At 48.9% G+C, this 11,462-nt stretch overlaps 1 protein-coding gene across 1 annotated transcript in view; it reads left to right on the forward strand.

Moving 5' to 3' along the window:
- COL8A1 (collagen type VIII alpha 1 chain) overlaps window positions 1-11,462 on the forward strand; it is an 88,016-nt gene that overhangs the window by 75,561 nt on the left and 993 nt on the right. Inside the window, exons 4-5 of the mRNA XM_026868635.1 lie at window positions 8,325-8,640; window positions 10,529-11,459. Coding sequence (XP_026724436.1) covers window positions 8,328-8,640; window positions 10,529-11,459 — 1,244 coding nt within the window. The 5' untranslated portion in view covers window positions 8,325-8,327. The remainder of the gene's footprint in view (window positions 1-8,324; window positions 8,641-10,528; window positions 11,460-11,462) is intronic.

Consider the following 11,462-nt stretch of genomic DNA (forward strand, 5'->3'; position numbering starts at 1 on the left):
TCTTGGATGGTGTCAGTGCCCCTGCCCCACCGGGAGCTTCTGCTGCAGCGCCCGGTAGCCCCACTGCTTCAGAGAAGGAGCCCTCAGTTCAGTTCCCACGTTGAACAAACAGCCTGTGCTTGGACACATCGGCTGCCAGTCCCGGGCCGGGAGCCAGGGCCAGGAGAGCGATGACGTGCCGATAAGCGGGGAGGCAGCTCTAGGCTTTGATCACTTTGTGTGTTCCACGTTACCAGGTCCGGGTTTATAGGCCTCGTGCTGTTGATTGCTGAATGGGGAGCTAGTGGCAGTTGTTTAAGAGCCTCTATCAAAGCTGCCCACCACCAAGACTATAGGCAAACTGCCCAGAAGAGAGCATTAGGCAGAGGATTCAAGCGCATGCTGTATGGCAGAGAACAGGAAAACCTATTTCAAAAGCAGGTATTTGCTAAATCCTACCTATAATTAATCCTAAACCCATAATTAAAGTCGCATGTTTTTCAGAAAACATTCCCCCACGTTGGTCCTTCCTCCCCACCCTGAGGTCAGACAACAATTTGTGCAAACAAGCACACGCCACTACACGAGACAGCTGCATCCCTGGGGACTGTGGTCACCCGGCTAGTGGTGCCCGGCCTCGCCACAGCTCCCTGCCCTCTGACTGCAAGGAGCTTTCAGGCATTTTCCAGCAAACAGCTTCTGGGCCAGATCCTCAGAGACATGCAAGAGACTTAACTGGAAATCAATTACTAGCGCCAGGCATCTAAATACCATCATAAATCATGAGCTTTATGTTGGTGTTGAGTTGGCAGAGGCCTGTGCCTGGCAGTCAGGGGTGTGGAGGCAGCAGTCTAATCCTGCCCAGATTTGCACGGAGATGGAGATGCCTACCTGAGCCCATGGAGATTGGGCATGGGGAGAAGACTAAAGGCAACATAGTTATGTCTGCATGGCCTGCTTTCTCCTTCTCATCCTGGCTGCTTCCAGTCCCAGGATATGTGTTTTCACATACATGCACACATATATACCTGCACACAGACGGCACTTTCATATATATGTAGATAAAGGTACACATGCAAATACACACCATTTGGAAGGAAGAAACAGGGGAGGTCCAAGCGAGCCATTTCCATACAGCAAGCTGGCTGAGCACATGCACAAATGTATTTGCAAACAGATTGGAGCAGAGGCAGTTGCTTTGTCTTTGGAAATGGATAAACATTATATAGGATATAGATTATATAAACATTATATAGGATATTGCTTTGTCTTTGGAAATGGATAAACATTGTATATTTCTTGCAATAGACACTGCAAGAAAAGGCCATATAATTACCACTGAAGCCAAAGATAGCTTATAGATCGTTATCAGTTTTTAAGATGAAACCATTTATTTAGATGTTTTCACACTTTTCTAGGAACGCAACTGTAAGCACCATTTTGAATTTAAAAAAAAAAAAAAAAAGGCATCTGCCACATGTTGAATAGTCTCCATTAGCAGCAGGTTTATGCATGTGTGCATTTTAAAATGTTTATTATGACAATCCTTGTTATGACTGTCTTAGATTTAGTAAATACCACATGATAATCAGACACAGTTGTTAGACCTTGAGCAAAATATGATTTAATTTATTTTTAACATACGGAACAATAGCTGTTTCTTGGTAATCTAAACTGAACACAGACACTCAACACACTACTTTGTTTCCTTGGAGGGGACAGTGAAGAGGAGGGAGGGAAAATAAATAAGAAAATAAACCTGATCTCTGTGGGAGAGTTTCACAAGAGGCAAGAAGGCAGGATTACATTTACCATAAATCCTACTTTCCTCCCTACGGAATGCACAGGCCCTTGTAGACCCTTTAGCAAGGTAAACTGCCTACTCAAGAAACAGATACAACCTTCAGTGAAGCTGTAGGCACCATTAAAGTGATGCAGGACCCCAAACCTACTTGGGCTAAAGTCAGGCACAGATCAGCTGTCCCCTGCCAACGGTGTGGCAGAGTCCTCGCACAGGGCTGTGCTCTCCCTTACTGCCCTCCTGCTCTTTACTGCCGAATATAAGATTAAATCAGCATAGCTTGTCTTCATTCGTGTTATGAAACCAGTTGGCTTTCAAAGGAAACTTGTGCCAAGTTGTATTTGGTTGCCCTCGCTCCCTGTTTTTATGTGGAGTATGATGGAACTTTCAGAAAGAAACCCCCCAAACAGAGTTTAATTAGTTTGACTGTAAATTCAAAAACATCTGCCCAAATGACATAAAACCTTGTTTGGCACAGAAAGGCAGAAGAGTGCTTTATATTCAAGCAGTAATGTGTGTATTAAATGGCACCCTAAGCTCTGAGCAAGTACAAAATTATTTGGCAAGCAGAAGGTTGTTGGTTTTTCCTGCCCTTGAAAATACAAGTTCCCACTAAAATTCAGTCTCTGTGTAGTATAGGGTATCCTCAGATCTCTTCAGAAAGTACTCACTGACTGACAAGTTTGTCCTCTAAAGAGTTGAATGATCCACAAATTAATCTTAGCTTAAGTTTTGAAATAGTTCAGTTTTGAAAACTGTGAACAACATATTGGAAAGATCACTGCTCAAGTCACCTACACATCACAGCACTGTCGCTGAGAATGACAACCAGCATCTGCTTGACCTTCCACATCTAAAGACAACCCCCCCTTGAAGTCACCCCAACTATTCACTGGTGCTGAGCAACTACAGGAACTAAGGCCGTGATAGCTGCTCTTCACATTTTGTGCTAAAATTGCTTTGAAGAAGGGTAGTTGACTAACAGAATTAATTTATACATGCCTAAAAGAAATATATGCCCAGGGATTAATCTGATACTTTTCAGGTGATAGGGTCTTTAACAAAAATATGTATAGGGGTGGGGTGTGCTCACGCTTGCACAAATAACCCAGTGGTTGACAGGAACCATACTGTACAAGACAGGAACAGTACAGGTTGTTTGTTACCAAAGTAACACTAAAAATGACAACAGAAAAAAAAATGGTTATCGCCTTATGAAGACTGTGGCTTTCTCTTACAAGCCTTTGTTTGACTCTGCATGAGCTGCCACGTACCAATGCCTGCAAGCTGGGGGGAAGCCAGGGAACCCCTCCCAGGGGGCTACAGTGCAACCAACTCACCAGCTCCCTGCAACACTGTGCTGTCCCTCCTCGCACATGGGAACACCTTATTTGCCACTTCCATGGCATTATGCTGTGCCTGCATGTCTCTATGGGACAAAGAGAGACTTCAGTGAGGTTTATGATGTTCCCATGGGATTGGACTCTCCCGTCCCTAGGAGCAGAGCCATCCCTGGATACACCATCGTAGACACTTGGTAATGCCATCAGTTATCAAGGGTACTCCAAAAGTAGCCATGTTCTTAACCACTTCTAATGTCAAGTCAGAAACATCCCAGGGAATTTGGCTTTTGACCTCAAATATTTTTAAGTAGCCCTCTTCCAGGCACAAAATTTTCAGAGTCACCAGGGGTTTTATTTTGCGAGTGTTGCAGCGGTCATTTTCCATGTGGAAACCTGAGTGCTAGCCAGTCTGTCCCCTCAGTGCAGTGGGGAATGGGTCCCTGCAGCTTCAGCAACCCCCATGGAAGGGACCCCCAGGCAGAAGCGTTCAGGTCACTGAGATCTACTCATGCCTTGTGCCTCTTTGGGAAATAAAGCAGTTGCAAAGCAACGCGTGGTAAATAAAGCCCACTGGGCTAGTCTCTAGGCAAGTATCTCAGATGTTCTGAGATGTGGGTAAATTTCAGTTAACCCCAAAATTATTTCCACAGCAACCACTTCCCTGTAAGAACGAGTAACTCAAGGGCTTGCTTCCACTCTTTGCAAGACCACCTATGATTCCAAGTCCCACGTGGACAGGCATCACTCTTTCCATACATTCTTTACACAATTAGGCTAAACCAGCCATTATTTCTTCACACCAATTTAAGAATTATGACTGCTGGTACATTTTGTTTTGTCTTCAGTTTCTCCTGACAAACGCAAATAGCCAGAGGAAGGTCCTTTCTAGTTTTCTCAGGAGAACAGCTCCACCAAAGAGATGATTGAGAAATGTTCTCACTTGAGCTTTGCCTGTAAAAATGTGTTTTTTCAGGGAGTAACTCTCACCCGCAGAGCCAACCACATGCGTTCACACACCAGCAGCTGAACACTGTGGTTTAGGATAATGTTCCTTCGCCCTCGAGTGGCTTGCCTCACCCTAGGTCAAGCAAAACGTTTATTGTGTCTTAATCTGAAGGACTGGTGCAAAATGACATGTCACATGCTGTGAAGGCACAGCTGCTTCTCCATCTTCCTTCAGGCATTCAAACAGTTATGGCAAAACTTTGCTTTCTCCAAGCCTTTGGCTTCCCTAAAGGTGCACACATGGCCTGATTTACCTGCCATAAATATGTAGACACATTCCCGTTGCTTTCTGACAGAAACAGCAGAAAATCCCATTCCAAAGCCATTTTACTCTCTGTTGACAGACACCTTTGAAAGGATGTCAGATCAGATTACACGAATGTGTTTGGAGATGATCCCTGAATTGCTAGGACTTGGGTGAAGGGGGTGGGAAGTCTTACACTTTGGCTGCATTTTCAGCACAGATTTTTCTCCTCCTCACTCTGGTATTTTTCTTAAGTCCTACCATGGCTGGGACAATCTCTGTTTGCTGTTCATAAACCCTGGGGGACCTGTCCATTTTAAAAACCAAGAAGATTTTCAATAGCTTTTAGGCATTTAAAGATGCTAGTGACTTCCTGGCAAGGTCTTCAAATAACAAGAACTGGCATTCAGAAACAAACTGAAAGACCTTCACCTTCTCTCTCTCAGTACATAACTAACTGGGATGAGACAGGCAGTGAGCTGAAGCACTGAAGGACTATCCCAGGCACCCCTCACGCTGCAGGGGAGGATTGTCTTATAGTGATGGTGTCTGACAGCGATAATCCTGCTGGACCCACTGCCAGGAGACAGTGAGCAGTAGCAGTCGCATACACGACTACCACATTTCTCATCAAGACTAATTATGTCTGATCCCTCATTCCTTTGGGAGCGGAGGGAGATTCAAGACGTATGGCCGGTGCCGAACGCAGGCCACTTCCCAGGTACCTGTGGCAGATCCCAAGACCCAGACAGCTCATGAGGCCACTAGGGAGGCTCTGACCTCCTCCCACGAAGATGTCAGCCAAGTCCCATGTAGCCCGAGGTTGTTCAGTAAATAAACCCCCACCTTCCACCTCAGCTGGTCACAGGCACCAGCCCCAGCCAAAACCAATAGATGAGAAGCAATTTGTCATTCCCAGGCCACACTGTTCTGGTTATGATGAGTCAAAAAACACTAAAGGAAACACAGATGTAGTGAGATCACCTCTCTTTCTGGAGCCTTCCTATCTCTAGAAGTCTTGCCTGATCTCCCTCAAAATTTCCACACACGCATACAAGAACCTCTCATGTGCTGCACGGTCAGGCCTGTTAAACCCCAGGTGCATTGCGTGACACCTGGCAGTGCTGAGGCAGCTTGGCACAAGCAGTGGAGGTTGAGTTCACCCTGAGCTGCGGGCAGGCTGGTGCCTCCCCGTAGGAAATTTCTTTCAATTATTTCAAATAGCTCCCACTTGCACACAAAGCCCATGTTTCGTAATAAAAACAAGGAGAAAAATCACATCCAAAGGAATTTTACCTATTTCCCTCTCCACTTATTCCACTGAAGTTATCTTTTTAAAAAAACAAACCCCAAAAAACTGGCCACCAGAATAACAGAGTAGCCAAGATGTTAATTTAATAATGTCATTTGTCAAAATCCACCCTGTCCTTCATACTTGTAGGTTTCAACAACAGTCCTGAATCACCCAGTGTCTTCTGATTTAAAAAAAAAAAAACAACGTTTCACTCATTTCTTTCTTCACAGAGGCAACGCTTTTCATTTGGGAGAGATGCACAAAATGCTGCAAATTCTCCAGTAGCTGGGATTTTGAGGCAGGTATTAACCTACTTGGCTACAGAGAGCCAAAGCTGCAGCTACTCACTCGTGATGGTAGTAGTAGATCCCAACAGAGGCAAGAGTGGGGATGCACCCCTCCTCCCCCACACACAGCCTGTCCTCGCAGGCCAGTGCCACTGAGCTTTAAGCAGAAATGCCCTGTCCTGAGGCCCAAATCCTGTAGCTCCCAGCAAAGCCGCCAGCTTTGGGCTAAAAGCCACCTTCAGCTCTCTGGAGCTGAAGCGTTTGCTGAAATGCTTTGCTGAACAAGGATAAGTGACTGTGCTTGGGCTTTAGCTACACTTAAAAACTCCTGTACATCTTGGCTCTGGTTTTCTTTGCCACATGGCAGCTGGTTACATCCAAGACCTTAAATTCCTGGGAGAGAAAGTGACTGTAGAATCTCAGCTGTGCAACATATGCTCCATCTAGTGTTTATTCACTAATATTTCATTTTCTTAAATGGTTTGTTTTGCTGTTAACACATAGTTCCATCTTTTCTCTAGTTCATTTGTCTATTTAGAATTATTATTGAAAATACTAACCTTCTGCTGGTTGTTTTACCGACACAATTTTGATATAGCCTCCATTTACACCTTCAGTAACAATGATACACTGATTTCCATTGAGAGATTACACCGCACATAACACAATTAAGGAGAAATGTTTTAAAAGAGCAGAATGCATTTCTCCAGGTTCTTCGCTAATGCAAAGTGAATGGAGAACTTTGAGCAGGAGTGAAACATAAAAATTAAACGACACCCAGTGTTACCACCTGGTTAGTAACCTTCACCACAGCACAGAGCAACGAGAGAAGCCGTTTCTCTGGGATGGTCTGTGACAGCCCACCCAGTGCTTGAGCCAAGCCCAGGGCCCAGCAGCTTCTGGGAGTGAGTCAGGAGGAGTGTGTGGTGGGGCTTTTCCTGGTGCCCAGCTTGGGTGCAAAGCATCTTTGTGTGGTGGAAAAGCAAGGATAGGGAACAGCCATCAGGCTTGGCAATTGCCACGTGCATTTGAAAAGAGCAAGAATTGCCTGCTGGGCTTGGCTGTGGGACGGACTGCAAACACTGAGGTAAGCCTCAGGCTGCCTTCAAATTTGCACTTGTTTAAGGAGTTCCCAATCCCTGATTTGCTGTTCACCTACAAGTAATGCCCTTACTGCAGAAAAGAAAGCCAACAGCAGATGGGACAAGAAGTCCCAAGCTTATATTTTGATAAGGAAGGAAAAAAAGAAAAAAAAAAATTATTCTGTTAGCAGGGCTGTTGAGGTGCTGGGATGGGCTGCCTGGGGAGGGGACAGGGTCTGCAGCTGGAGAGACCTTTAGAAAATAGTTGAATATCCCCAGAGAAAGGCTTGGGTTGGCCCATCCTGCATGGAAACAGTAATGGCCCAGACAGCCCCTAGATAGCCCAGTTCTGGGTGAAGGCTGAGAGGATCAGAGCTCAGTTTAAGGAGGAGAGCTGGCAAGGAGCTGCGATAGAAATGGAGAGCCTCTGGGCTCTGCAGCCACAGGGCACAATCCTGGGCACAGATCTAAGCTGCAGAAACTGAGATTTTGTTGCTATGGAAAGCACAGCAGAAAGGGTAATTTAGTTTCCTCGGGCTGAAAGTGTTTAAAGAAATCCCCACATGCCCCTTACTGCTCTCCCCCTGGGCTGGTGCTTGCAGCAGAGCTCCCCAAACCTTGTGTCAAGTGAGAAAGTGGGTAACTGCAGCTTGGGAATGGGAGGGAGCAGGTTCCCCTACAGAGAAACCGCAGAGGGAACCACCTGGGCTGTGCGGGGTAGTATAAAACTAAATGCACATCACAGAATCATCTCGGTTGGAGGAGACCTTGAAGCTCCTCCAGCCCAACCATGAACCTCACCCTGACCGTTCCCAACTCCACCAGATCCCTCAGTGCTGGGTCAACCCGACTCTTCAACCCCTTCAGGGATGGGGACTCCCCCCCTGCCCTGGGCAGCCCATTCCAACGCCCAACAACCCCTTCTGCAAAGAAATACTTCCTAAGAGCCAGTCTGACCCTGCCCTGGTGCAGCTTGAGGCCATTCCCTCTTGTCCTGGCGCTGGTTCCTTGGCTCAAGAGACTCATCCCCCTCTCTGCAGCCTCCTTTCAGGTATATAGATATATAAGGGCAATTGCTCTAATAGCACTGTTTAAGTAAGAGCCTCCAGTAAACCAGACACAGGCCTGCTGCAGGGTGTGCTCCAGGGCAATGCGCAAACCAGAGCCAGCTTGCAGAGGTTTATGTCCAGTTTGCTACAGAAGATGAGAGCAGGTCAGCCTTGACGGGAAACACACGACACGAAAAATCAGTTTTCTGCCAACTGTGGGTTTTGTTGTGTTTTTCGCAGGTGATGGCCGGGCTGCTCTTCCCTGTGCAGCTGCTGGCAGTGGCTGTCACCATCTACCTAGAGCTGGTGAGGTCTGCTCAAGGCGGCGTCTACTATGGGATCAAGCAGCTGCCACCCCAGATGCCCCAGTACCAACCCCTTGGACAACAAGTACCTCACATGCCGCTGGGCAAAGAAGGCATCCCGATGCAGCACATGGGCAAGGAGGTGCCCCACATGCAGTATGGGAAGGAGTACCCCCACCTGCCTCAGTACATGAAGGAGGTGCCGCAGATGCCTCTGCTTGGCAAGGACATGGCTCCCAAGAAAGAGAAAGGTAGGCTGGCACGTCCCTCGCCACCCCCTGCACAGCCCTGCCAGGTGCCCCACAGCACTGTGTGCCCGGGGCAGGGGCACTGGAGATGGGGAGTGGGCTGCTGCAGGCTGGGCATGGCACCCAGGTACCCCAGGGAGGGGGACAGAAGGGGCTCCCAGGAGCCATGGGGCAGCTCAGGGTCACCAGAGCAAGGCCAGAGTCATCCTGCAGGCAGCAGCACAGCCCCTGAGCAGCCTGTGATGAGCCTCCAGCACCTGGGGCTGTCCCCAGGTTGAGGAGAAACCTCATAATCCCACCTGCCTGCAGAAAACCTTCCAAATGAGGGACCAGGGGCCTGCCTGGAGGTGCTCCCGCTCTCACTGCAAAGACTAGGCATGAAATAAGAGCTAAGAGCCCCAAGATTTGAATTTACAGGAATATTATGGCTTTGTCTGCGTTTGTCCAGACCCTGTGATTTAGAGGTTTGCCAACAGAAACATAGAATTGCTCTTCTGACTCCACAGGCCTCTTTGTGTAGCTTGTTTACGGGCATAACGGAGGCACTGGAGGTACAGGGCACTACTGCACGAGCCCACATGTACTAGCACTTTCAGTATTCAGTAAAGGAGGTTTGGACAATATTAGGATATTTAAAAAAACAACAAAAAAAATGTCCAAAATACAAAGGGCAACCAGAAACACCCAGTGTCATAAAATCCTTATGAGGACAGCGAGTGTCTGTGCCACTTCAGACAAGCTGGTTAACTCTTTGTCTCGTTGAGTGTTCAGTGTAACCACAGCCTCCGCTGGCTTCACAAGGAAATGGGAGATTTCAGGGCCTATTTTTGGAGTGTCTAAACCAGCACAATTGGCTGTAGTAAAAACAACCTATCTTGTGAGCAAAGGCGGTTTTCTACGTGCATAAAACACAACATGTACAGAGGGAGGGTTTCTGCCTCCCACAGAACAGTTAATTCTCTTGCACTGAAACCTCATCTCTCCCTTTCCCCAAACCTCTCACTTCTTTATCCATCTTAAAGCCAGAGAAAAGCAGACTTTACATTTAACACAAAAAGCCTGCAGCTTGGAAAGCAACCAACCCCAGCACAACCACTCCCATGCAGGAACTCCCTCACCCTGACCTGCAACGTTAAGTGGTCACATACACAAAAACATGGGTTTGGAGAATAAAAACACGGAACTAGACGTGGCTACGGCAAAAACCTGTAGGAGCTTAGCAACACTGGGTAAGGCCGTAGGTTTCCAGTACTATCTGAACGGAAACCAAAGCCCTGCCATACACACCTATGCAGTACAGACTTCCAATACAATTTTTAACTGATCTTGCTGGTGTAAGCCCCTCCAGCAAAAGCACTTTTATGCCAGAACTACTCCTGGAGCACGAGAGCACGGAGCAGCTTCTGTGACCTGCAAAACCCTTAAAAGTAGCTTAGTCTACAGCAACATAGGACAAAAACCTATGTCCATCTGTTTGTAGACAAAAACATCCGTCTTTTTGTAGACAAAAACCGTCTACAGCAACGTGGGACAAAAAGCAGATTTCGCTGCTTAGGATCACATAGGTAGAAAACACTAGCAAAGTGCAAATAGCTTTTACATGGTAAAAAAAGAAAAAAAAGCAAATATGATGAAAAAAAAATATTTTATGGGAAGAGAAACATGTACACAAGGTTGGAGTATGCAAAACAGTAGAAACACCCTCTTTCCAAACATCAACCTGTAGCTTGCTGGCTAGCTCTGCCTCCCTTCCCGCCACAGAACTAAGAGAGGCATCATAAAACGCACATTGAATCCAAAACAGCCTTTGTGTTTCTCAAAGAGTGCAACTGCAGTAACTTTTTGTCTCTCCCCCTTCCCTTTTTTTCTCTTTCATTTCTCCCTGACCCAGAAATGCCCGTGCGCAGTCTGAGGGGTGAACAAGGTCCCCCTGGTGAGCCTGGACCAAGAGGGCCACCGGGGCCACCAGGATTACCAGGTCATGGTGTGCCGGGAGCCAAAGGAAAACCGGGCCCACAAGGATATCCAGGAATTGGGAAGCCGGGTTTGCCAGGGATGCCGGGGAAACCAGGGGTGATGGGGCCCCCGGGGCCAAGAGGGGAGATGGGGCCGAAGGGGGAGGTTGGGCCCATGGGGATACCTGGCCCGCAAGGACCGCCAGGGCCTCACGGGCTTCCTGGCATAGGGAAGGCAGGTGCTCCGGGGCTGCAAGGGCAGCCGGGCCCCAAGGGCGAGCCTGGGATGAAGGGGCCCCCGGGAGCCCCCGGGATCCCAGGGCCAAAAGGGGAGAAGGGCGTTGGGATCCCGGGTTTGCCGGGGCTGAAGGGTCCGCCTGGGCTGCCTGGCCCCCCCGGCCCCGTGGGGCTGCCAGGGGTCGGCAAACCAGGCATGGTCGGCTTCCCCGGCCCGCAGGGACCCCTGGGCAAACCCGGGCCCCCAGGAGAGCTGGGGCTACAGGGACCCCCGGGTGTCCCCGGGATCCAGGGCCCTCCCGGTGTGCCCGGAGTGGGCAAACCCGGCCAGGACGGCGTCCCTGGCCAGCCGGGTTTCCCGGGTGGCAAAGGGGAGCAAGGCTTGCCAGGCCTGCCCGGGCCTCCTGGCCTCCCCGGCGTCGGGAAGCCAGGCTTCCCTGGGCCCAAGGGTGAGCGTGGTGTGGGAGGCCTGCCCGGGCCCCTGGGGCCAAAGGGGGAGAAGGGGCACGCGGGGCCACCTGGCATGGGGGGGCCACCAGGGGAGCCAGGCCAGCCAGGCCTGCCAGGCATCATGGGCCCGCCAGGGGCCGCCGGCTTCCCGGGACCCAAAGGAGAAGGCGGCGCCGTGGGGCC

Source organism: Athene cunicularia, assembly GCF_003259725.1.
Source record: "Athene cunicularia isolate RWA chromosome 1 unlocalized genomic scaffold, athCun1 chr1_part1, whole genome shotgun sequence".
In the NCBI taxonomy this organism is placed as follows: Eukaryota; Metazoa; Chordata; class Aves; order Strigiformes; family Strigidae; genus Athene; species Athene cunicularia.